At 43.8% G+C, this 24,374-nt stretch overlaps 1 protein-coding gene across 3 annotated transcripts in view; it reads right to left on the bottom strand.

The window, feature by feature from the left end:
• Positions 1–20,402, bottom strand: part of MCM9 (minichromosome maintenance 9 homologous recombination repair factor) — a 99,527-nt gene extending 79,125 nt beyond the window's left edge. For all 3 annotated transcript variants that reach the window (XR_010086619.1, XM_063443468.1, XM_063443469.1), the window contains exons 1-3: positions 20,313–20,402; positions 8,794–9,119; positions 7,414–7,730 (exon numbers count right to left, since the gene is read on the bottom strand). Coding sequence is in view for 2 of the 3 variants with exons in the window: in XM_063443468.1 (XP_063299538.1) it covers positions 7,414–7,730; positions 8,794–9,103 (627 nt within the window). In the remaining variant the exon portion in view is untranslated. The remainder of the gene's footprint in view (positions 1–7,413; positions 7,731–8,793; positions 9,120–20,312) is intronic.
• Between the last annotated feature and the right edge of the window lie 3,972 nt (positions 20,403–24,374).

Here is a 24,374-nt window from a genome sequence, read left to right as displayed (position 1 = left end):
CTTAACTTTGTGTTCCTCTATGTGTTATTTCTTGGAAGTTAAATGTTGGTACATACATTTAGCAGTAAAAGGCAGCATTGTATATATGTTTTGACGCCCAGTGGCTTACATATATTAAGGTCTGACCATCTCATGACTAAAATCAATAGGCTGAACCGCACACACATCGCCTGTCTATGACATAGATGTAATTCCTATTGAGGGTACACACTCCTAGAGTCTCACTATTGTCTATCACCTAAGCTGACTAACACATTAAGAATAAGTCTCCTGGTGGGCACTCTAACACACGTTAACATTTATGCTGTCACTAGACACTAGCTTAGTTTTAAATATACTGTTTGGATAATCGGTTGGCACATACTGATCCACTATGTCATTTATATATAAAAAACAGTGCAATTTTTCCTGATATTGTATGTCATATCACTGTGCTTTATACTGCAGTCAATCCTTTACAATGTTCATGCAAGCCTATATACCTAATCCTGCACTGCAAAAATAAAGAATCACTAAATTAAAAAGGTGCTGGATCATCTCCTGTGCAAATGTACCAATTTCCCTCAGCAACTTATCATGTCCTTGCTAGGCTCTGTTAATTATTGAAGATAAAATGTCAGATGTTGTTTGCACAATGTTCATATACTCTTTATACAACCTATTTCCATATTGATTTTTTTAAAATGGAAGAGGAAAAACAGAAATTTTTACTTACCGTAAATTCTTTTTTTCTTAATATGGTGGCAGTAACCTCTGGGTTTTGCTCCTCCCTGTGGACAAGACCTTTTAACAAGCTATTTTAAAAGGATCCTCCCCCTTTAGGTATAAATACTGAGCCCGCAAAACCTACCCCAGTACGTGACAAGTAAAGAAACCAGACCAAGCAAACATCAAATGCAAAAAATTCTTTAATAAAGAGGGAGGGTAATAATACTGCCACCATATTAAGAAAAAAAGAATTTACGGTAAGTAAAAATTTCTGTTTTTTCTGTCATATGGTGGCAGTAACCTCTGGGATATAGCAAGAATCCCTCTGGGCGGGACCTATGCCACGACGGCTTGTAACGCCTTACGCCCAAAAGCAGCTTCAGAGGCAGAGAATATGTCTAGCCGGTAGTGCTTGATAAAGGTGTTGAAGGACGACCAGCATGCCGCCTTGCAAATGACTTCTGGAGATGCAAGTGCTCTTTCTGCCCATGAGGTAGCCATGGCTCGAGTAGAATGGGCCTTGATTGTAGCAGGAGACTGAAGACCTGTGGAAGAATACGCTAAATCGATAGCTTGAATGAGCCAACGAGATAAGGTACCGCGGGAAGCTACCTTGCCCTTTAGGTGACCCTGAAAATTAACAAACAGGTGATCCGAAACTCTGAACTCCTTTGTTCTGTTTAAATATATACATAACGCTCTTCTGACGTCCAACTTTTGCCATCTGTGTTCTTGAAGGGATGAGGGCGCACTAAAAAAGGAAGGTAAAATAATAGGTTGATTAACATTTTTTGAAGATAAAACTTTCGGAAGAAAAGATGGTCTCGGGTAAAGAACCACTTTGTCCTCATGAAAAATGGTGAATTCATCTGAGGAGGATAGGGCGTGAAGTTCTCCCACTCTTTTGGCTGACGTGATGGCTACCAAAAACAATACCTTAAGAGATAAAATTTTTAAAGGAACTTCCTCCAAAGGTTCAAACGGGTTAGTACTAAGGGCCTGAAGGACTAGGGATAAGTCCCACGTCGGAAACACCGATCGTTTAGGAGGTCTCTTGAGGCTGATGGACCTAAAAAATCTTCTGACGAAAACATTGGCTGCCCAATCCTTAATAAGAAAAAAATTCAAAGCTGAGATTTGAACCTTGAGAGTTGAGACTCCCAGGCCTGCGTCAAAGCCGTCTTGCAAAAACTGAAGAATGTTATCTATTGACGGTTGCAATATCGAGACCCGGTGATCCCTACCCCAGTGAAGAAACTTGGACCAAAATCTGAAGTATATCCTAGAAGTTGATCTTCTAGTGGCGTGGAGTAAGACTGTTATTCTCTCATCTTGCAAGCCCTTGTTTCGAAGGATCAGCCTTGCAGTAGCCAAGCCGTCAACCTGAACATTTCCAGTACTTTCAAGGGTAGGTTCCTGTTCACAATGAGATGAACTGAAATGGGAAGCTCCCAATAGTTGATAGTCATCTTCTTTAGTGCCGCAAACCAGACTCTGTTTGGCCAATAAGGGATTATCGCCAATATCCTCGCCTTGTCCGTTCGTATCTTGAGGAGGACCTTTGGGATCAGGGGCAGAGGTGGGAAGATGTAAGCCAGCTGAAAATCCCACCTTATCGATAGAGCGTCTATCCAATTGGGTTGATCCGTTCTGAATAGGGAGGCGAAGTGGAAAACCTTCTTGTTTGATTCTCTTGCCATCAAATCTACTTCTGGAACTCCGAATTTCCCAGTCAAGATTCTGAATACGTCTGGGTTTAGAGACCATTCCTTTTGGTCCCACTTCCTTCTGCTTAAATCGTCGGCTATTACATTGTCGCTGCCTCTTATGTAAACCGCTGCGATGTCTTCTAGATTTCTCTGGGCCCATTCCATAACTTCTGTACAAAGACTGTAAAGCCTTCTTGCTCTGGTTCCTCCCTGTCGATTGATATAAGAGACTACCGTGCGATTGTCTGACTGTATCTTGACCGCTCTTTGAAGTAGCCAAGGTCTGAGGGGATGAAGAGCATACAGAACCGCCAATAATTCTTTGAAATTTGTCGATTCCTCTGCTTCCCTGGAAGACCATTTTCCTTGGAACATGGTGGAGCCTAAGTGGGCACCCCAACCTGAGTTTGAAGCGTCTGTGGTGACCATTAGCCAGACCTTTGGTAGAAAGGATAAACCTTTTAAAAGGCACTCTGAGGTTTCCCACCAATCTAGTTGCGTCTTCACCTGAGGGGACAGCAGGAATATTTCGTCCAGATCTTCCTCCTTTTTTGACCAGGAAGTCAGGATGTTCCACTGTAAGGGTCTGACCTTTGATCTTGCCCATTTGACCGCCGGAAAGGTGGCCGTAAGAAGACCTAACACACTCATGGCCTCTCTGAAGGAACAAGTTTTCATCCTTTGGAGGCTGGAAATCGTTTTTCGGATCTTTTTCCTCTTTCGTTTGGGAAGGAATATTGACATGGAGTCTGAATTGATCTCGAAGCCGAGAAACTCTATAACTCTTGTTGGAACACAAACTGATTTCTTTAGATTCAAGATCCAGCCATGGTCCTGAAGAAACCTTCAGGACCGAAACGAGTTGTCCGGTTTTGGAACCAGAAATAGTCTTGAATAGACTCCCCGAAATTCCTGTTTTCTTGGAACTCTTTCTATAACCCCTTTGTGTAGAAGCAGCCTGGTCTGATAATCTAGAGCTCGAGATTTTTTTGCAGACTGGTAAGTTGATAGTAGAAACCTTGATCTTGGTTTTTCCAGAAAAATAATCTTGTGTCCCTTTCGGATAATCTTTAGAACCCAGGGATCCTCTGTGGTCTGTTCCCACACCGGAAAAAAATATTGGAGCCGTCCTCCCACACCTCTGGCGTCAAAAACGTCTCCCCTTGTCTCTGAAGGATCTTTTGACCTCATTACTTTCAAATTTCCGGCTTTTATCCTTTCTTTGAAAAAAATGTGGTCTCTCTTGAAAGGATCTCCTACCCTTAGATTGGTAATTTCTGTACCCCGGTCTCCAGGAGAACTTTCTATCTTGCGGAAGTGCCTTCTTGGTTTCAGACATCTGTCTTATGATTTCCTCTAAGGGAGCGCCGAATAATTTAGATTTTTCCAGAGGAAGTTCACAAAGGACTGCCTTAGACGCTGTATCTGCCGACCAAGACCTCAACCATAGGGCACGTCTTGCCACAGAAGACAAACCCATGATCCTGGAGGCCAATTTCAGCACCTCAACCGACATATCCAAAAGGAATTCATTCGCCAAATGCATGTTCTGAAACATGTGACTCAGATCATCAACATGACCAGACGATAAATTTTCTTGTACTAAATTTAGCCACACTTCATTTGCTCTGGCTACTGCTGCTCCTGCCAGTAAGGCTTTGCATTGGAAGCCGGCTGTCTGATAAGCCCGCCTACACGAGGTTTCGGCTCTTTTATCCATAGGATTCTTTAATGCTGCAGTTTCTCCTATAGGGATAGTGGTTCTCTTGGCAATCTGTGCCACCTGAACATCAACTTTTGGGAGATCTTCCCACATAACGTCGCTAGCCAGCCTGAAGACATCCTTGAAGTGTCTGGAAATAAAGGCACGTTTTTCCGGGTTTTTCCATTCCCTAAATATAAAATCAACTAGGCTCTGTTGCACAGAAAAGCCTTTCTTTGGATTTTCTGATCCCTGAGGTAGGATTGTCAGATTTACTTCTTTAATAAATTTATGGATTGCCTCAGAGGGAAACCCCACTGGTTCACTCGACGAGGAACCTGAATCCGCTGATTCGAAAGAAGAAGAACATTCTCCCGAAGATGATTCAGATGAAGAAACTCTCTTTCTTTTATTAATCTTTTGTTGAATGGGGGCTTCTACCCTTTTTTTTTTTTTTTTTTTTTTTTTTAATTCTTTATTTTTGTTGTGCATATTATGACAAAAGAGCTTGCACAGCCATGACAGCATGGGCAAGTACAATAATGACATTAAGGAGAGACATCATCATGGCATACGTAAAAACAGCACAATTTTTAAAGTTAAAGAAATCTAGATGTTAACAATGTATGTTCACGTTTAGTTGAAGTAAGTTATACTTAAGAGGAAAACAGGCTTATGGCTCAGGTATATGATAAGACAGGTTTAAAGATCACGCTTATAAAGCCGGCTCAAAGAGCAGGCGTAGAGAATGTGTCTCATAGCAGTTTAACAGGATAAACAATAATGCCGAAATGGTTATACATGCTTATAGCAAGAAAAAGAGAAAAGAAACAATAAGAGTGAATAACGAAAATGTTTCGCCAGCTTGTTGGGTGCTTTATATCAGACATGCCAGGGGATTGTAAGTCACAGCATAGTGAATCAGGATGGGCTTTACTGCAGGTGACCCTTGGTGGTGAGGGCCGCAGGAATGCCTGGCAGAGTGGTTGCGACCAGGTAAGGGGCTGATAATGCTTTCCTGATAGAGGTAGTCCCTGGGTCAGTCCGTGCCCTTCAAGCCTTTATCCCTTGTGGCTGGGTCGTTCCGCCGTGGGTGAAGGCTATTAGGGGCTGGAGCAGTATGCTCTGGTGTCGTACGTCCGCCGCTCCCTTCTGTGTGCCGGTGCTTGACATTTAGGGGAGTGAGTGAGGGTTCTTGATGTAGGGCATTCTCCCCTGATTGCTTTTGTGGTTTGGTTGCCACCAGCCTCTGCAGTTTCAGCTGCTCGGACGCTGCCCAGCTCATGGAAGCCGCTTGCTGCACTGATATTTGAGTCAGCTTTGTCTGTGTGGGATTTCACGGTGAGGGCTGCCGCCATCTTAGACGTGTGGCCTGCGGTTGTGTTTAGGCTTTCCACTCGCATAAATAAATTTTTCCGACCCCACACATACGCCACCAACCTCGCTTTGTGTAGCGCAGTGTAGTGAGCTGATCTATCCCTGCAGCAGGTTACTGTGGTGCTCCGATGGCGCTGGATGGTTCCTTCTGTATGCAAGCTCCAGTCCGTGGGTACTTCGCTCATGTGGCTGGTGTGCGGCGGCCATCTTGGGAGGGTGCTGCCGTTGAGTTTTCACCCGCAGGGTTATTGTGTGCCGCCAGGCTTGGCATGATAGGAGTTGCTGGAGGAGATGTAGACCGGGATGACCCCCCCGGTCCAGAGGGGGGGGGGAGGAGGCTGGCCCCCAGCTGGAGACCCGGGAGAGCGGCCGTCTCTTCCCGGCTCAAGCTCCAACACGCTTCGGGCCTACTTCGGGTTACTGTAGGTCCCAGGTAGGGTCTTGAGGGGTATCTCCTCGTACCCCAGGGTCTGGGGCTCTGCTTGATCCCCGTTGCCGGTTGATAGGGAGAGTTTGCCTCTAGTTTGCGCCGGTTTTCGGTCTCCCAAAGCGGGAGCTCAGACAGAGCACGTCTGATCCCGCTGGCGGTCCGGCCCCGCCCCCGGCTTCTACCCTTTTAGATTCTTTAATCGTGTCCAAGGTCTGGGACAAATTCTCCTGGAACCAGGATAGGAAAGATTGCATATCCTTTTGCTTATCTCTTTCCAAAGAGTTTGCAGTACACTGACTGCATATTTTCTTCCTAGACCCGTCTGGGAGAGGAGTTGCACATTCGCTACAAACAATATGTTTGGACTTCACCGTAGCCTTTCTAGGCGTGGGGGTTAGCTTTTCCTTATCCATCTCTGGTGGACTAGACATATCTGTAAAAAATAAATGGAGGCTCTTAGAATATAGATCTTCTTCAGAAAGTATTTCAAAGTAAAGATTTCTTTATTAATCTTACCTCAAAATACCTCTGAGCCGTGTGGGGGGGCAGGTGACACGGCGTACCACTTCTGACCTGCATCCATGCTGTCAGTGGGTACCAGCACAGCTTTTAAATTTAAATTTCGCGGGTTTTTTTTTTTGTGTGTGTGTGTATTTCTTTAAGCTTCCGTTTGCGCATGCGTCTTTGCGCACCCGGAAGCTTAGGTGGAACGCAAACACCACCAGGGCGTGCATTCCACCGCTGTGCGCTTGCTCAGAGCGAGCTCCGCCTCCCGGAAGCGTTTTGCCGGAAACCTTCTCGGCATAAATTCAACAGCCTCTGTACACTCCGTAACGGTGTGACAACGGAGCATGGGCCACTCAGCTTACCACCAGGGCAGCTCTCGGACCGGATTCCCCAGACAACATCCCGTGTGCCTCACCAGACGACGAAAGTCCTGTCCATCCCTATCGGGACAAGAAAGAAGACTGGGGTAGGTTTTGCGGGCTCAGTATTTATACCTAAAGGGGGAGGATCCTTTTAAAATAGCTTGTTAAAGGTCTTGTCCACAGGGAGGAGCAAAACCCAGAGGTTACTGCCACCATATGACAGAAAAAATTCCATCAATAAGATTTTATTTATACTACCAAGTATTCCACAAATACTCCCAAAACACATGCACAGCTGGAACAAACACCCCATTCACATACCAAACACTAACAATAAAACATGATTGTAAGGTCAGAGCAAACAGCACTGACATCAATCATTATGACTCCATTTTATCAATGTGACATGAACAAATGGAACAAAAAACATTTAGGATTTGGGTTGAAAAATATACAGACTTTGTACAACTCTCACAAGCCTAGTGGCAACCAGAAACTATGGATTATGAAACAGAATAGAGAATTTTAAAAACCCTCGCGAGCTGCATGTTGGACACTTATGTGTTTCTAAGAATCATACACCCACAAATATGTACTTAGAACAACCCTTGAAATCACCTGTTCCTGAATTTTGATCTCCTGGTAGTCTCTGCAGCTGGCTGGGGAGGATATATCTGAGAGGCAGGTGAATTTACAAGAGTTGCAGCCTTCTTCTTCATTTGTGCACGCAGCAGGGGGTGAAAATGTGTAATATTGTTCAAAGTCAGCTTTGACTGTAATAACATGTTTACATTTGTTACACATAAAGTCCTGCTCATACTCTAGAACTTTCGCCAGACTTGTTCGAATCACTGTGCCCGTAACAGAAAGGAAATGCCCCACGTCTTTGGTCCTAGGGATGTGCTCTCTTGTTAACTCTGGGCAAACAGGTAAACCTAGGGTAAATTATATGATTAGTTGCATTTGAAATTCAGAGATGTATGTATATACACTGTGATGGTCAATTATGTTTCACATGATTTAATGTACAAACAGTAAAAAGGGTTAGCACATGAGAAGACAACTAGGGGTATTCTAACTGTCGTGGAGAACTTTTACAAATCATACAGTGGGCATACAATCTAGAAGTCTAACATTAGTAAACGCCCGAAAGGTTTGAACTACCCTTTAAAAAAAATTATATACCAACTGTTTGAGTATTTTAGCCTAAAGTTGAATTTCCTACAATCTGAAGTGTAAATTGCCAAGAATTCAAACCGAATTAAACATTTTAGGCCAACATAGCCATACTGGAATAATTCAGCTATATTCTCAGTGTAGATATTTTGTGTTAAAAATTGAAATATCCTCTGGGTGTGCTGAAGGGCTAGTGATAGCACATCTGCAACAGAGCTGAACAGCACCCAGCTGATGAGTAGTTATGGCTAGGATTTAAACAGCCTCGAAGGTCCTTAGTGTTAAAATTTGGTCCCAGAGTAAAGAAAGCATTGTGCATGAGCGCAGCACACCGCAATCTCCAGCGGGAACATATCATCAACAGTAGGTGCATTCCACCTTAAGGACCTCCCAGCAGTACATCTGAGCACACCCATGCCACTTTTGGCACGTACTAGATGGAAGTTATAAAAGCATGGAACGCAGGCACCTGAAGTGCATTCCAACGCTTGAAAAGAGAAAAGACAAGTCCACGAGCAGAGCTAGTCTTCGGACAAGCAGAGCCCTCCCTCTGCAGCCGTATCACCTCAACTGAGAAGAGAAAAAAAAAAAAAAAAACTAAAACATGAATCCTACCTACCCTGCATTAGGGAGGCAGACAACTGGGACATATTGGCTTTTGTGGGGTTTTACAATCTAAGAGCATTCTAAGTTTTAAGATTTCCTCTAGAGTTCTTACCCATCTTTCCCTGAAATGTTGGAGATATCCCTAATGTTGTGCACTGCCTCTAATCTGGTTTGAAAATACTTTGACCAAACATACACAAAAGGAGATTGACATACCAGTTATCCGAGCATGTAAATTCTGCTTAATGGTAAATTTCCCTTGTTGTGAAGAGGACTGTAGGAAGCTCATGGCTGCTCTGCGCAGAGCATTGTCGAAAACAAGAAGAACTTCATTGGGAAAAGCATTAAAATACTCTCCGATTTCCATATTGGCTTCAAAAAGGGTCATGGCATTCACAATCAGGGAGTAATGTGCATCCTTGTCATTTTCTGCTAGTATCTGTTCAAGTTGTTTCTGATGATGCTCCTGCACATATGATTCAAACACCTGACCCACCAGGTTTACTTGTTCTGAGTTGAGATACATGGTTCGCTTTCAGGAACTAAAAATCAAAGAGAATGGAAAGGAAGAATTAAATATTGTTTTTGCTTTCATTCTCAGTTACATGTGGGCATGTTTAAAAGAACACTAAACTGTTAGGAATACAAACATGTATTCCTGATGCTATAGTTCCCCGACACGATCTAGGTGTGCAATGTAATAGTCATGGTGTCTAGATCCTGTCCCTGCACTGTGACAAGTATGACACGGTCAATCTGACAGTTACTAGAGGCACTTCCTAGTAAACACTAACAAGTTTACAGCCTTCACCTTCAGCACTATCATGATGCTGAATGCAACTATATTTCCCCATAGAAAAGCATTATACTGTTCATAATGAGGAGATTCCTATAAGCTCAGCGTGGCAAATGTTGCTTACCTATGAAGAAACATTCGGTTGGCTGAGAGAAGGAGCAGGACGCTGCAGGATGTGAGATTTAGCTTTGTACAGTGGGGATTCTGAATTTAAAAGTCACCAAGAACACCTACATATGTGTCAAAATGCATGTATTTACATAGTACATTGTGTTTATTTAATAATTATAGGGCTGCAGTGATAGAAGCCAAATATATTTGTGTCAAGTAAATTGAAAGCGGACCACAGCAAGTTGCTAGAGAGGTGTCAGTTCACCTTGGTAGACATCAGCTGAAGAAAGATATCAGCTTAGACAGATGCCTGAGCACAAATTGCACATATTTAGGCAAAATATCTGAAATATCGCTATATTGATGTCCTCCAGTAATACACCAAAGAATGGTACCTACATCTGAGCTCAACAAATACATGGTGACAAAGAAATGGGACAATGATCATTTATTTCCCCTCCTGTCATGAGAGATCAAAAGTCTCACTGAACAGCTCCAATTAGATATAAAGAAGCAAACAATATCCAGACTCACAGCTATAGGAGAAAGTAGTATGACGTGACACCATCAGGGCACACTGCCTGAAAATGGCATGTAAATGTTAAGCCAAAACTGTCAAACTGGAAAAATAGCAATCCTATACGTTGTATGCAGGAATATGTTCAGGCTCCTAGAATATATAGAAACTGATCAAACTCAGCCGTAATGATTAAGGATTTAAAATTCTCAGAATCAGAGCTTTACAAATACTAAATCCTGTGTTGTTATTTAGTTTCAATCAGAATTCCAAAGACTCTAGTTACAAGAATCCCTAGCAAATAAAAGCAGTTTCACTATGATTTCCCATCTTGCCAGCCAATTCTGTCAACTACCTATACAAATATCATTTTATCTCCATGTTGTGGGCTATGAATGGTACTTCAAAGGGACAATATAGTCATCAAAACAACTTTAGTTTAATGAAGCAGTTTTTCTGTATAGATCATGCCCCTATAGTCTCACTGCTTAATTTTCTGCCATTTTGGTGTTAAATCACTTTGTTTATGCATCCTAGTCACACCTCCCTGCATGTGACATAAACAGTCTCCTAAACACTTCCTGTAAAGAGTCATCTAATTTTCAGACTTCTCTTTTAAAGTAAGTTACATTTGATTGCAAGTTAAACCAATTTAGTTTTCATGCAGGCTGTGTCAGTCACAACCGGTGGTGTGTGGCTAAGGCTGCATAAACAGTAACAAAAGTGATTAAACTCCTAAAAGGCTGTGAATTGAGCAATGAAACTTCAGAGACATGAGCTATATACAAAACTTGCTTCATTGTTTTGGTGACTATAGTGTCCCACTAAAGCCTTATGACATCGGTGGCAAAAGGCCTAGAAACGTTGTCCAGTAGCAAATAAATAAAATTTTCAAAAGTGTTTGATTCCTCCCCCCCCCCCCCCTTTACTACCGATCTAAAAATCAACCAGATTTGGGGGGCGGGGCCGGACCGGACCACCATGCTAGCTGGACGCAAATAGCTATGGCTCCGCAAGTTCTAGGCTATTTAGCAACAAAAAAATCAAATTTAAGCACTGAATTTAAGCAGGTAACCTGCAGTACATTGCCCTGACACCTCCCAGCACAGCAGACAGGTCCGACCTCGGGCAAATTCAACGGGAGAGTCGGGGGCTCAGAGGCTGGGGCCTACCTGAGCATGGAGCGAGGTGGACGGCCGCTGCTTTGCTCCTTGCCCAACTGCTGCGCTCCAGCATCTTGAATTTCCTTCTATCTGGCTCCGTTTCCCCTCCTCCCCTCCTTTGGACCGGTGGGGGATATCCCAGTTCCTATTGTGGAGGTTGCAAGTGTCACCTGACTGGGGCAACCACGACAACTAGAGGCACAGGGGCCTATTCTCCAAAATGGCTGCGAGACTGTGTGGTGCTGATTCATGCCTGCAACTGAAAGACATCATGGCCAAATACGACCGACTATTTCAGAAGTTCCTGGCTCGGATGGGGGAGCGACAGGCATACCCTCCAAAACACCCATGCAGTTTCTCAGAAAAGAAGCCTTCCTGGGCAGAGAGCCCATACCCTCAAAAGGCTTTGCGACGTCAAAAGCCATGGCCCACAGGAAAAGTCGCCTTGGACTTTGTTTGGGTGTGGAACAGTGGAGCAGGGGAGATGGCTCTGAAGCAGGCCAGGGGCTGGCTTGGCTTGGCTCCGGTGTTTGATCTCCAAGATGGAACTCAGCTGGACTCATGCTTGCTCTTCCCTAGACGGGGTATGGTTGATCTGTTATGTAGTGAAAGGCTATCACATTCATCAGGCCAACAACATGAGTTTCCACTAACCTTTATTCAGGGTCTTAACATATCACCAGTCAGGCGACTCTAAGCATTCAATTCTGCAAAATGTATGTGGGTCAGGCAGCCTGCCGCATGGCATACTTTACAGTTGCACCGGCTACTTAATTCAGAGGCCACATGGGTCCCCCTTGGAGTTAGCTAGCAGGATTCTCTCTCAAACCTTATTTGGTGTTTACTTTCAGCCCGTCTCCTCTTGCATGATGACTTGAAGTGGCAGAGATAGTTAATTTAGTACGATAAGCCCATGGTGTGGCAATTTACACCACAGTTTCCCTAATCTCGTGTGCAATAATATACTTAAACCATGTGCTGTATTTATGATTTCCATGCTCTGTTTTACATTGGTTTTTTTTCAATAATCTTGCAAATGTTGTTGTGGCATTGCAAGATTGTCTGTTAAGCTCAAGCACATGAAAAATAAAGATTGACAAAAAAATAAAATCAAACATTTTCCCACCAACCTCATAAAAGGTTGTCAACATAACTTAATTGCAATTATGCTGTTATGTTGCAAGGATGCCCTGCTTTAAGGGTTTAAAACATTAACCCCTTAAAGACGCAGCTTCAAAAACTGGACTTACCCTTAAGGACACAAGCATTTTTTGCTGTTTGTGTTCAACCTCTGTTTGCATTTTTCTTATTTATTGCACCAACACATGTTATATATCGTTTTTTAAAGGACAAAAAGGGCTTTAATTAGATGTGACATATATAAATACTTATTTATTAGAAAAAAATCCCCCCAAAAAATTTTGCCCCACAGTTTAGGCAATGATAATGTGTGTATAATTAGTGAAGCTTAAGGAAAGTAATGAAAAAATATTCAATTAGTTGTTCTGATTTTCAGAGTACATAAATGTCTAGGATTTCAGCTTATTTTGAAAGTTACAGGTCACAAAATACAAGGAGTAAAATAAAATTTTACGGTGGAGCTATTTTAGAATTTGGTATGTTTGTCTTGTAAGCTTAATAAACATCACAGAAAGCAAAATTGCTGCACACAAGTATATATATTTCTATAAAGCACAGATCACACGCTATTTACCAAATGGTATTCTGACACTTTTTAAGTAGTCATTTTGCCTCCAATCTCTGCTAAATAGTGTAGTAAAATTGTTTTTTTCAGACTTCTAACATACACACATAAAACAAGGATTTTTAATGTGCATTTCATAAAGCTGATATATACTACTGCTGTAGAAAACCCCATATTGTTTTCAGCCATATCAACTGAGTAAAATGATACCCCCAATCTATGCCTTTGCCATTATCCTGTGAAGTTATAGTGCCATAAAACAGTGATAATTTTGATAGATTAATTTGATGGGGGCAAGTCTCATTTTGGGGCATTGTAGCAGTTTAACTGTTGAATTTATCCCTCAAGGACCCATCATTCGTGAAAGTAGACACTACAGTGTATCTCATATGGTGTATATTGTGCCTTAACGTGATGCCATTTTTTCACCAGTTTATGTCAAACTTTGTGGTAAAATATATATTTTTTGCATTTTTTACATACACATTACATTTTTTGGGGTCATTTTTCAAGTCTGGTATGTGCCACTGTGATCAATGCCCCATAATTCTGCTCAGCAAACTCTTCTGAATAAGACAATACCCCGATGTATGTCTTTGCCACTATCCTGTGAAGCTACAATGCCTTAAAATAGTCCTGACCATTACAGATTTTACAATTAGAATTTTGATAAATGGATTTGATGTGTATCACATTTTAGGGCATTGTAGCAGTTTGACAGTTAAAATTACTCCATAAATGCATACCATTTGTGAAAGTAGACACCACAGGCTGTCATATGGTATATTTTGAGCTTTATTATACAGTTATGTTAGCATCAATTTCATTAAAATGTTATCATATTGCTTTATTTTTGCATTTTTATACACACGTATTTTAGTGTTTAATTTTGGAAACTTGATATATGCTATTGTAAATTAAATCACAAAATTATTCTCAGCTATATTTCCTGAGTACAAAATGACCCCCTTTGTATACCTTAGCCAGGTTTTTGTGAAAAAAAAAAAATACAGGGCTAAAATCATACCCGGCCCAGTAAAGTTTTTTTTTTAAATGGCAAATTGACGATAGGTCTTTGTTTCATTATGGGGCATTTTAGTTGTTTTATATATTTACATTACGCCATCAATACATACCATTTACTAAAGTTGACACCATGGGGACTCTCACATAAAATATTATAAGCTTTATTGAAGTGACATTTTGTTACCATTTTGTTTTAAAGTTTGTGGTATTCATTTTTTTTTTTAACATTTTTACATACACATAGTATTTTTTTTTTTTTTTAATTCTTTGTTTTACTGTGCAGGAGGTTACAAACAAATCATCTGATGCCACAACAGCGTATGTCAGGAACAACAAAGATTAGACAGTGGCATTCTAATTTGCACATTTTTATATAAGTTGCTCGTGTACCTAAGCTGTTGTATCCATCGAATAAGGGTTAGCTAGAATAGCTAGTACCAGGCAGGGTGAGAGATACAAGCAATCATCGGTACGTCAACAGATATGGTTAGGCGCTTGGCAGGCTAGGGTATTAGCTGGAGGTATACATTACTGGTCTAGTGCGCTGCATCATTTGCGTTTTACATAGGCACCGCTAAACCTTTATAGTAGTATAATGTGCAGATGTTAAGATTTCGTTAGCCAAGGATTAAAGCATATTAAAGGGTGCAGGGGTGCGGCTATCGCCTATCAAGACAGGTCTAGTAGTAGAGTTGAGCTCGTGATCCGTAACTAGTCTGTGAGAGGGGAGATTGAGTGTCTATTTTTGATTGTGATGGGGCGCCCCTACATCTGGACACGTAGGAAACAAAATAAGAAACGCGGAGAGTGAGTAGGTTAATAAGGCCCTACGCTTGAGAGAGCTAACAGGTAAGGGGGTTGGTTCATAGATCGGGTGTGGTGTGGGTGGGCTATTTAGTTATTGACTGTGTTGTAATATGTTAACCTGTTGTTACCTAGCTATGTGTGGGTAAGGAAAGCATTAGACATACTGGTTATATCCAATGTTGGCTTGTGTGGGTCGGCTTGTCCAGTGGTCGGCTTGTGTGGGTATGCCTGCTGCCCCAACGGTGGGTCTGGTAGAGTGGGTGGGGGGGATTTCGCTCATGAGCGGTGTGTGCTGGTTTAGGCGATATATAGTAGTAATGGGCTATTTGTGGTGGTGCGCGGTTCTGAAGGCATGTCATCAGGTAGATTAGTGAGTGAGGATCTGGCAACTATGTACAGAGAGCATTGAGGCTAGCTAGGGCTTAGAAACATGGCTGAGAATATCCGCCGGGTATAGGGGGTCATGTTCCAACATGGAGAGGCCTGTTGCCTGGTGAGCCACAAAGTATGTGGGTGTCTATGGAGGCATTAGAGAAGGGCGGTCTTGCCAACTGGGGGGTACTATCAGGTATATTTATGTGCTAGCCTACGGCTGTGGTCTCATGGGGACTGAGCGTGGAACATTCAAAGTAATATAATGCAGTTGTAACTATTAAAAACAGAAAACAAAAAAAAAAAAAAAAAAAAAAAAAAAACAGTCCACTGTCAGAAGAGGAATCACAATAAGAAAAAGAAGAGTTCCATTCGGGCCAGGCAGTGATTAGACGGGCCCAGAAGGAAAGTCATTTGCAGTACTTCACGTGTTGGCCGTGCTTGCAGGCACTCTGGACGGTAGTCTGGGTACGAATTCCGCTGCCCTGGCCGGGTCCCAGGACGGTGGGTTCTTGGGTCTTTCCGCCGGTACTGGTAGCGGGTCTGTGGGTAGGTCCAGCTGCCTCAGAAGTGCCGGTGCCTCAGTTATACAGCGTGCTGAGAGTGTGGTGTCCCCCTTAGTGACCAGCAGGGTGTGTGCCGGGCCCCAGCGGTAACGTATGTGGTGAGCCCGCAGGGTGGAAGTTAGCTGTTGGAAGGTCCTTCTCCATGCTAGGGTCGCCCCCGAGAGGTCTGCATAGAAGGTAAGATGCATATCTTCGAAGAGGTAGGGTGAGTTGTTGCGGACGGCCGCCAGGACTGCAGCCCTGTCCCTGTAGGTCTGAAATTGTATCACGACGTCTCTCGTGGCAGCAGTCGGCGCTTTGGCGGGTTTTGGGACCCGGAAGATGCCGTCGATTGTTCCAGCTTTTACCATCTTTGGTTGTAGTAGGGCCGTGAGAAGCCGCCGGACGACATGAGGCAGCTCAGCTTCGGGTATGTTTTCACTGATGCCCCTGACCTTGAGGTGCTTTTGTCGTCGTTTATCTTCGAGTTCTGCAAATCGCATGTCACTCAGAGACATTTGCTGCCTTATCTCTTGTACCTCCTGCTGGAGCTGACGGAGTTGACCAGTGTGGGTGCTTGAAGTGGTTTCAACAGCTCCCAGTCGTCCAGTGAGGCCCCGCAGGGTGTCCCTAAGCGATGCGACGTCCGCTGAGATTTTGGCATGGTGGTCCGCCATGAGGTCCCTGATGGCCTCCATGCTTACTGGCGTGGGTGCCGAGTTCGGCAACTGTTGTGTCCTCGCTGGCGGCGAGGATCGGCTTGCCTGGATGTGTTCCCCCCCCTTCCTCATCCGACGTCTCGGTATAGAAATCCGAGCATCCGCCATGTAGGGACGCCATGTTTGAACCCGCGGCTCCTCGGGCCTGCCGCCACATCTCGTCGATGTTCATGCTGGACGCAGGCTTCTCAGGTTTAAGCTTTTTGTTTTTCTTCCCCATTGGGAGCGTGTGGACTTAGTGATTGTTCTGGGGAGATTCCAACCTTTAAAGGTGGGTATAATGGGTCAAATTCACTATCTTCGCTCAGAGCCGAGCCGACATGCGACCACTCTCCTCCGTTCCACATAGTATTTTTGATGCTTATTTTTAAAATCTTGTGTGTCCCACTGTCATAAAATGATCTTAGCTGTACTCAGCAACATCTTCTCAGTACAAATATACCCCATATGTATATCTTTGGAAAGTAGCAATCTTAATCCTAACCTAAATCCCTAATCCTAAACCAAGCCCTAATCCCAAATCTAACCCTCAATCTAATAATAAACCCTTACCACAATCCTAACCCATACCGTAATCCCATGTGTAACCCTAATTATAACCTTAATCCTAATCTCAATCCTACCTTTAGCAATAGTGTTAAAATGATTCCCCCTGATTATGTCAGCAGAGGAATTCCCTTGCTTTATTCAGCAAGGGATGCCCGTGCTGACCCTGACCCTAATCCTAATCTGAACCATAATCTGAATCCTAATCTGAAACATAATCCCAATACTACAATTAATTATAAACCTAACCTTGACCATAAACTTAATAATAAACCCAATAATGAACCTGAGAACAATCTCTAGGTACATGTCCAAGTAACATCAACATCAATACCCTGACCAAAGGTTTTCAGCAGAACATTGCCCTCCCCTGGCCGGTCCTTGTCCCGTAGTGCGGCCCTGCTGCCCTCTCTTTCCCAGGTAAACAATGCACACACACCCGGCCATCTACCTGATCTAAAAGAAAAGTGTGATTCATAAGCCCAACTTTCTTCAATTGCTCCATGGTCCAGTACTGACGCTCACGTCCCCAGTAAAAGGTGCTTTCAAACGTGAATAGGGATCATCATAGATCATGGGCACACTGACCGGTCTGTGGCTATACAGCAAAAAGCAATGCACTGTGTGTTCTGACACCTTTCTACCATGGTCAGCATTAAGTTTTTCAGTCATTTGAGCTACAGTAGCTCTTCTGTGTGATCAGACCAAACGGGATAGTCTTCACTCCCCACGTGCATCAATGAGCCTTGGGAGCACATGACCCTGATGTCTGATCACCGGTTGTCCTTCCAGAGCCAGCTAACAAAAAAAAGTTAGTAGCAAGATTTTTTAAACTTACAAAGCTTCATATTCTATAGCCTGTTTTCAGAGAAAAGGAAGTGTTTACATTGTTTCCAAGTGACAGCAACTCAGATGGTCACTAGAGGTGCTTCCCGTGTCAGTGCTACAGTGTGCAGCACCTACATTCAGCGTCTCCACACTGTGCATGGAGGCGCTGAACATTTCCCATGCTCTGCTCTCTCGTGCACCACTTAGTGATGCTGGAATATTACTTTTTTTGCCCCAGTCTCACTAAGCGGCGTTCGAGGGAGCAAAGCACGGCCATCACAGCTCCCTCACTGCCCGGGAACAATACAAGCAGCCAGCCCATCGCACGCCTTCACGATCCCCTAGCATGCCGTCTGCCTCCATAATCCACAAACTTGCCGCCTGCTTCCACAATCCTCCAGCCACAATTTCCCAGCACTTGTAGTCCCTGGAACTAGGCTTCATCACTGCTGTGCTCCTTCCCCTGACCACTCTCCTTGTTGAGTCTTGGGTGGCAGCGGAAGCCCCACACTATGGGTTTTCAAGTATGGCTTCCGTTCAATGAGACTAGGCAGGGGAGCAATCAGGACAGAATGTCAGCGCTCCTGGTACTGGCACCACAACAGAATGCAACTGTCAGTAACTTCATAATCATTTAGTATATTGCCAAATGGGGGCCTTGACTAGTGGAACTCGAGGGCCCAATCACAATAGCGACCATTGTGACCTAGTAGTTCTGCCACGGTGTGTAGCTAGGCAAATGAAATGGAACTTTGCTTAAGGAAACACTATCTTGTTAGGAATACAAACGTGTTCTGAATGCTATAATCTTCCCATACCTATATACCGTATATACTCGAGTATAAGCCGAGTTTTTCAGCACATTTTTTGTGCTGAAAAACCCCAACTCGGCTTATACTCGAGTCAATAGTCTGTTTTATGGCAATTTGCATTGCCATAATACAGACTGGGGGAGAGGGGGGCTGGCAGAGCTGTACTTACCTTTCCTGCAGCTCCTGTCAGCTCCCTTCTCCTCTGCGCCGTCCGTTCAGCACCTCGGTCAGCTCCCAGTGTAAATGGCTCTCGCGAGATTTACACTGGGAGCTGACAGAAGAGCTGCACGGACGGCGCAGAGGAGGAGAAGAGAGCTGACAAGAGCTGCAGGAAAGGTAAGTACAGCTCTGACAGCCCCCTTCTCCCCCCACTGAACTGCCAATGCTGGACCACCAGGGAAGGAGCCCCCCTCCCTGCCATGAATCAAGCAGGGAGGGGGGACGAAAAAAAAAAATGAATAATAATAAAATAAAAAACTTAATTAAATTAAATAATAAGAAATAATAAATAAAAAAAATTAAAATATATTTTTTAAAAAAATAATAAAATTGCCCACCCCCCACCAAGGCTCTTCAACACACACAGCACTACTACACACGCTGCACTCATACACACACGCTGCACTCATACACACACGCTGCACATAAATATTCAATTAATATATTTTTTTAAGATCTAATTTTATTTAGAAATTTACCAGTAGTCACTGGTAACACAGCCTCCACGTGCACCAAGACAGACTGCAGGACAGCACGTATAATTTTCGGCAGATTTGACCAATTTTTGGCTGAAATGGGATAGGCCCATTTTCAGCCGAAGTTTCGGTGCATCTCCCTAGCTCTAAATAGGTGTGTCACCCGCCACAGTTTTGCACAAAAAAAAAAAAAAAAATACATTATTCTCACCTGTTTCCAATTGCTGAGGCTACCTCGGTGCTGCCCAGCTCTCCTCCTTCCGCAGGTTTATTGAAGAGTATGGCCTTTTAAGTACCATCTATTGCCAAAAAAATCCAACAATCATGCCCCACATAAGAAAAAGTAGTGACTTTGTCTTATGTATAACTAAAATCCATCTTTAATTTAAAAAAATATTTAGAGGAACAAAAAAAAATTATTAATTGGAAAAGAAAACCTTTAAAGTTATAGAGCTGCTTTTAACGTCTTTATTGTTTCCACAATGTACATGTTTGAATAAGGAAATGCTGGGAGGGGATGTTTGAGGCAATAAAGGCTTCAATGGTAGTTATGGGTACTTTCATTTTCCCTCCAAGAGACCCCCTCTAGTGGTTAGTTTTCTACATGAAAAACATGTAAGAGCAGAGAGAACTACTTAGGATACATCATTACAAACAGGCAGACATGCAAACAAAAGTTTGTGTATTTCCTCTATATAACTCTTTAGCAAATGTATACTTTATTTCTACAATAAATGTCACAATAACAATGCTAATGACATTTGCATGATGACCTCCTTTAAATAAAAAAATAAAAACCAACAACAATATAACCCAAAGTTAGCAGATTGTACTGGCAACATAGATGGAACTATAACAATAAGAGACCCCTAAATTGAATGACTGGCAGAAATGTACATTATTAGTCCATACAGGGAACCAGTGACATTTTAATTGTGACAAACCCAATTCACATGTTCTGTACAATTTAATATCGGTCCATTGCCAGGTTGGTATTAATGTATGACAGACTAATCTAAAGACCAGCCATGGTATTGTCTGCACACCCCATATCTACAGCCCTTGTGAAACTGCTTCCACTCCCTGCACTTACCCTCCGCACAGTGTCACTGGTCCCCAATGCTCCTCTGTCACATTGCCTACCTGCAGCTGGATCCCAGGCGGGGAGCTGCACTGCGCACGAGCAGCCAGGCCTTGCGTTCCACGCCTCGCTCTCACTGGGCATTCAGTGAGCAGACATATTTACATTGGGCAAGCCTTCCCCATTCACATGTCTAGCACTACAGGATATAAACAAACTAAGGCCCCTATATTGCACTATACATGATTAAGGAGGCAAAGGTAGGATATAATAGACCCAATAAAAATAATAGGTTTAAAAATATATACCTTCGCCACACCCGCCCTGATCCAAAATGGCGGCGGTGTCGCAGACAAGTTTCAACTAGCCTTCAGTTCTATGTGTTTACAAATCCGCACGTGAGCGAATGGCCACTCCTTCCAGTATGTGGGTGTGACAAGGGGGTGGCAAACTGTGTAGTGAGAAGTACAGTATGTTTGACTCCTTGTCTGGGCATAATGAGAAGTAAACCCTGGGAACCCTCAGCTGGGGGTAGTGAGGAGTGCAGCTTATTGGAAGCCTTGGTTGGGGGTAGTGAGGAGAAAAGCTTACTGGAAGCCTTGGCTGGGGGTAGTGAGGAGAACAGCTTATTGGAAGCCTTGGCTGGGGGGGTAGTGAGGAGTGCAGCTTATTGGAAGCCTTGGCTGGGGGTAGTGAGGAGTGCAGCTTATTGGAAGCCTTGGCTGGGGGTAGTGAGGAGTGCAGCTTATTGGAAACCTTGGCTGGGGGTAGTGAGGAGTGCAGCTTATTGGAAGCCTTGGCTGGGGGTATTGAGGAGTACAGCTTATTGGAAGCCTTGGCTGGGGGTAGTGAGGAGTGCAGCTTATTGGAAGCCTTGGTTGGGGGTAGTGAGGAGTACAGCTTATTGGAAGCCTTGGCTGGGGGTAGTGAGGAGTACAGCTTATTGGAAGCCTTGGATGGGGGTAGTGAGGAGTACAGCTTATTGGAAACCTTGGATGGGGGTAGTGAGGAGTACAACTTATTGGAAGCCTTGGCTGGGGGTAGTGAGGAGTGCAGCTTATTGGAAGCCTTGGCTAGGGGTATTGAGGAGTACAGCTTATTGGAAGCTTTGGCTGGGGGGGTAGTGAGGAGTGCAGCTTATTGGAAGCCTTGGCTGGGGGTAGTGAGAAGTACAGCTTATTGGAAGCCTTGGCTGGGGGTAGTGAGGAGAACAGCTTATTGGAAGCCTTGGCTGGGGGTAGTGAGGAGAACAGCTTATTGGAATCCTTGGCTGGGGGTAGTGAGGAGTACAGCTTATTGGAATCCTTGGCTGGGGGTAGTGAGGAGTACAGCTTATTGGAAACCTTGGCTGGGGGTATTGAGGAGTACAGCTTATTGGAAGCCTTGGCTGGGTGTATTGAGGAGTACAGCTTATTGGAAGCCTTGGCTGGGGGTAGTGAGGAGTGCAGCTTATTGGAAGCCTTGGTTGGGGGTAGTGAGGAGTACAGCTTGTTGGAAGCCTTGGCTGGGGGTAGTGAGGAGTACAGCTTATTGGAAACATCGGCTGGGGGTATTGAGGAGTACAGCTTATTGGAAGCCTTGGCTGGGGGTAGTGAGGAGTGCAGCTTATTGGAAGCCTTGGTTGGGGGTAGTGAGGAGTACAGCTTGTTGGAAGCCTTGGCTGGGGGTAGTGAGGAGAAAAGCTTATTGGAAACCTTGGCTGGGGGTAGTGGGGAGTACAGCTTATTGGAAGCCTTGGCTGGGGGTAGTGAGGAGTACAGCTTATTGGAAGCCTTGGCTGAGGGTAGTGAGGAGTACAGCTTATTGGAAGCCTTGGCTGAGGGTAGTGAGGAGTACAGCTTATTGGAAGCCTTGGCTGGGGGTAGTGAGGAGTACAGCTTATTGGAGCATTGGCTGGGGATTGTGAGGAGAACAGCTTATTGGAAACCTTGGCTGGGGGTAGTGAGGAGTACAGCTTATTGGAAGCCTTGGCTGGGGGTAGTGAGGAGAACGGCTTATTGGAAACCTTGGATGGGGTCAGGGCTGCCATCAGAAATTTTGGGGCCCCTGACAAAGCACAAGGTCTGGGCCCCCCCCCACCCGACCCCTCCCTCCCGGGCCCGCCCACGCCCTACCTAGTCCGCTGACAATGATGCGGGACTGAATGTGGTGTGTATAGTGTAAGTGAATTAGAATGTGTGTAATGGATGTAGTGTTTGTGTGTATTAGATACTGTTTGTGCAGTGAATGCAGAGTGTGTTAGTGTAGCAGATGCAGTGTGTATAGTGAACGCAGAGTGTGTTTGAGTAGTGGATGTAGTGTGTGTACAGTGATGTAGTGTGTGTTTGTGTAGTGGATGTAGTGTTTGTATGTACTAGATGAAATGTGTTTAGTGGATGCAGTGTCTGTAGTTGATGTAGTGTGTGTATTAGACGCAGTGTCTGTGTATAGTGAATGCAGAGTGTTTCAATTTGTGGTGGATGTAGTGTGTGTACTGTGAATACAGGATGTTTGTGTAGTGGATGCTGTGTGTACAGTTAATGCAGAGTGTGTGTCGTATAGTGAATCCAGAGTGTGTGCATAGTTTAGTGAATGCAGAGTGTGTGCATAGTTTAGTGAATGCAGAGTGTGTGTTAGTGTGTAATGAATGCAGAGTGTGTGTTAGTGTGTAGTGAATGCAGAGTGTGTCAGTGTAATGAATGTAGTGTGTGTGTGTTAGTGCAGCGAATGCAGAGTGTTTGTAAATGTGTAGTGAATGCAGAGTGTGTGTTAATGTGTAGTGAATGCAGAGGGTGTGTTAGTGTGTAGCGGATGCAGAGTGTGTGTTAGTGTAGTGAATGCAGAGAGTGTTTGAGTAGTGGATGTAGTGTGTGTACAGTGATGTAGTGTGTGTTTGTGTAGTGGATGTAGTGTTTGTATGAACTAGATGAAATGTGTTTAGTGGATGCAGTGTATGTAGTGGATGTAGTGTGTGTATTAGACACAGTGTCTGTGTATAGTGAATGCAGAATGTTTCAATTTGTGGTGGATGTAGTGTGTGTACTGTGAATACAGGATGTTTGTGTAGTGGATGCTGTGTGTACAGGTGATGCAGAGTGTATGTTAGTGTAGTGAATGCAGAGTGTGTGTCAGTATAGTGAATCCAGAGTGTGTGCATAGTTTAGTGAATGCAGAGTGTGTGTTAGTGTGTAATAAATGCAGAGTGTGTGTTAGGGTGTAGTGAATGCAGAGTGTGTCAGTGTAATGAATGTAGTGTGTGTGTAAATGTGTAGTGAATGCAGAGTGTGTGTTAATGTGTAGTGAATGCAGAGAGTGTGTTAGTGTAGTGAATGCAGAGAGTGTGTTAGTGTAGTGAATGCAGAGAGTGTGTTAGTGTAGTGAATGCAGAGAGTGTGTTAGTGTAGTGAATGCAGAGAGTGTGTTAGTGTAGTGAATGCAGAGTGTGTTAGTGTAGTGAATGCAGAGAGTGTGTTAGTGTAGTGAATGCAGAGAGTGTGTTAATGTGTAGTGAATGCAGAGAGTGTGTTAATGTGTAGTGAATGCAGAGAGTGTGTTAGTGTGTAGTGAATGCAGAGAGTGTGTTAATGTGTAGTGAATGCAGAGAGTGTGTTAGTGTGTAGCGGATGCAGAGTCTGTGTTAGTGTAGTGAATGCAGAGAGTGTGTTAGTGTGTAGCGGATGCACAGTGTGTGTTAGTGTAGTGAATGCAGAGTGTGTTAGTGTGTAGCGGATGCAGAGTGTGTGTTAGTGTGTAGCGGATGCAGAGTGTGTGTTAGTGTAGTGAATGCAGAGTGTGGTAATGTGTAGCGAATGCAGAGTGTGTGTCAGTATAGTGGATGCAGTGAGTGTGTTAGTGTGTAGTGTATGCAGAGTGCATGTTGTATTAGTGAATGCAGTGTGTGTATTGTATTAGTGTATGCACTGTGTGTGTTAGTGTATGCAGTGTGTGTTGTATTAGTGTATGCAGTGTGTGTGTTTGTGTATGCAGTGTGTGTTGTGTCAGTGTATGCAGAGTGTGTTGTGTCAGTGTATGCAGTGTGTGTTGTGTTAGTGTATGCAGTGTGTGTTGTGTTAGTGTATGCAGTGTGTGTTGTGT

This window comes from Pelobates fuscus, chromosome 2, assembly GCF_036172605.1.
Source record: "Pelobates fuscus isolate aPelFus1 chromosome 2, aPelFus1.pri, whole genome shotgun sequence".
NCBI classification, from domain to species: Eukaryota; Metazoa; Chordata; class Amphibia; order Anura; family Pelobatidae; genus Pelobates; species Pelobates fuscus.
The sequence above is the reverse complement of the archived record's forward strand: the minus strand, read 5'-3'. Positions and strand labels throughout refer to the sequence as shown.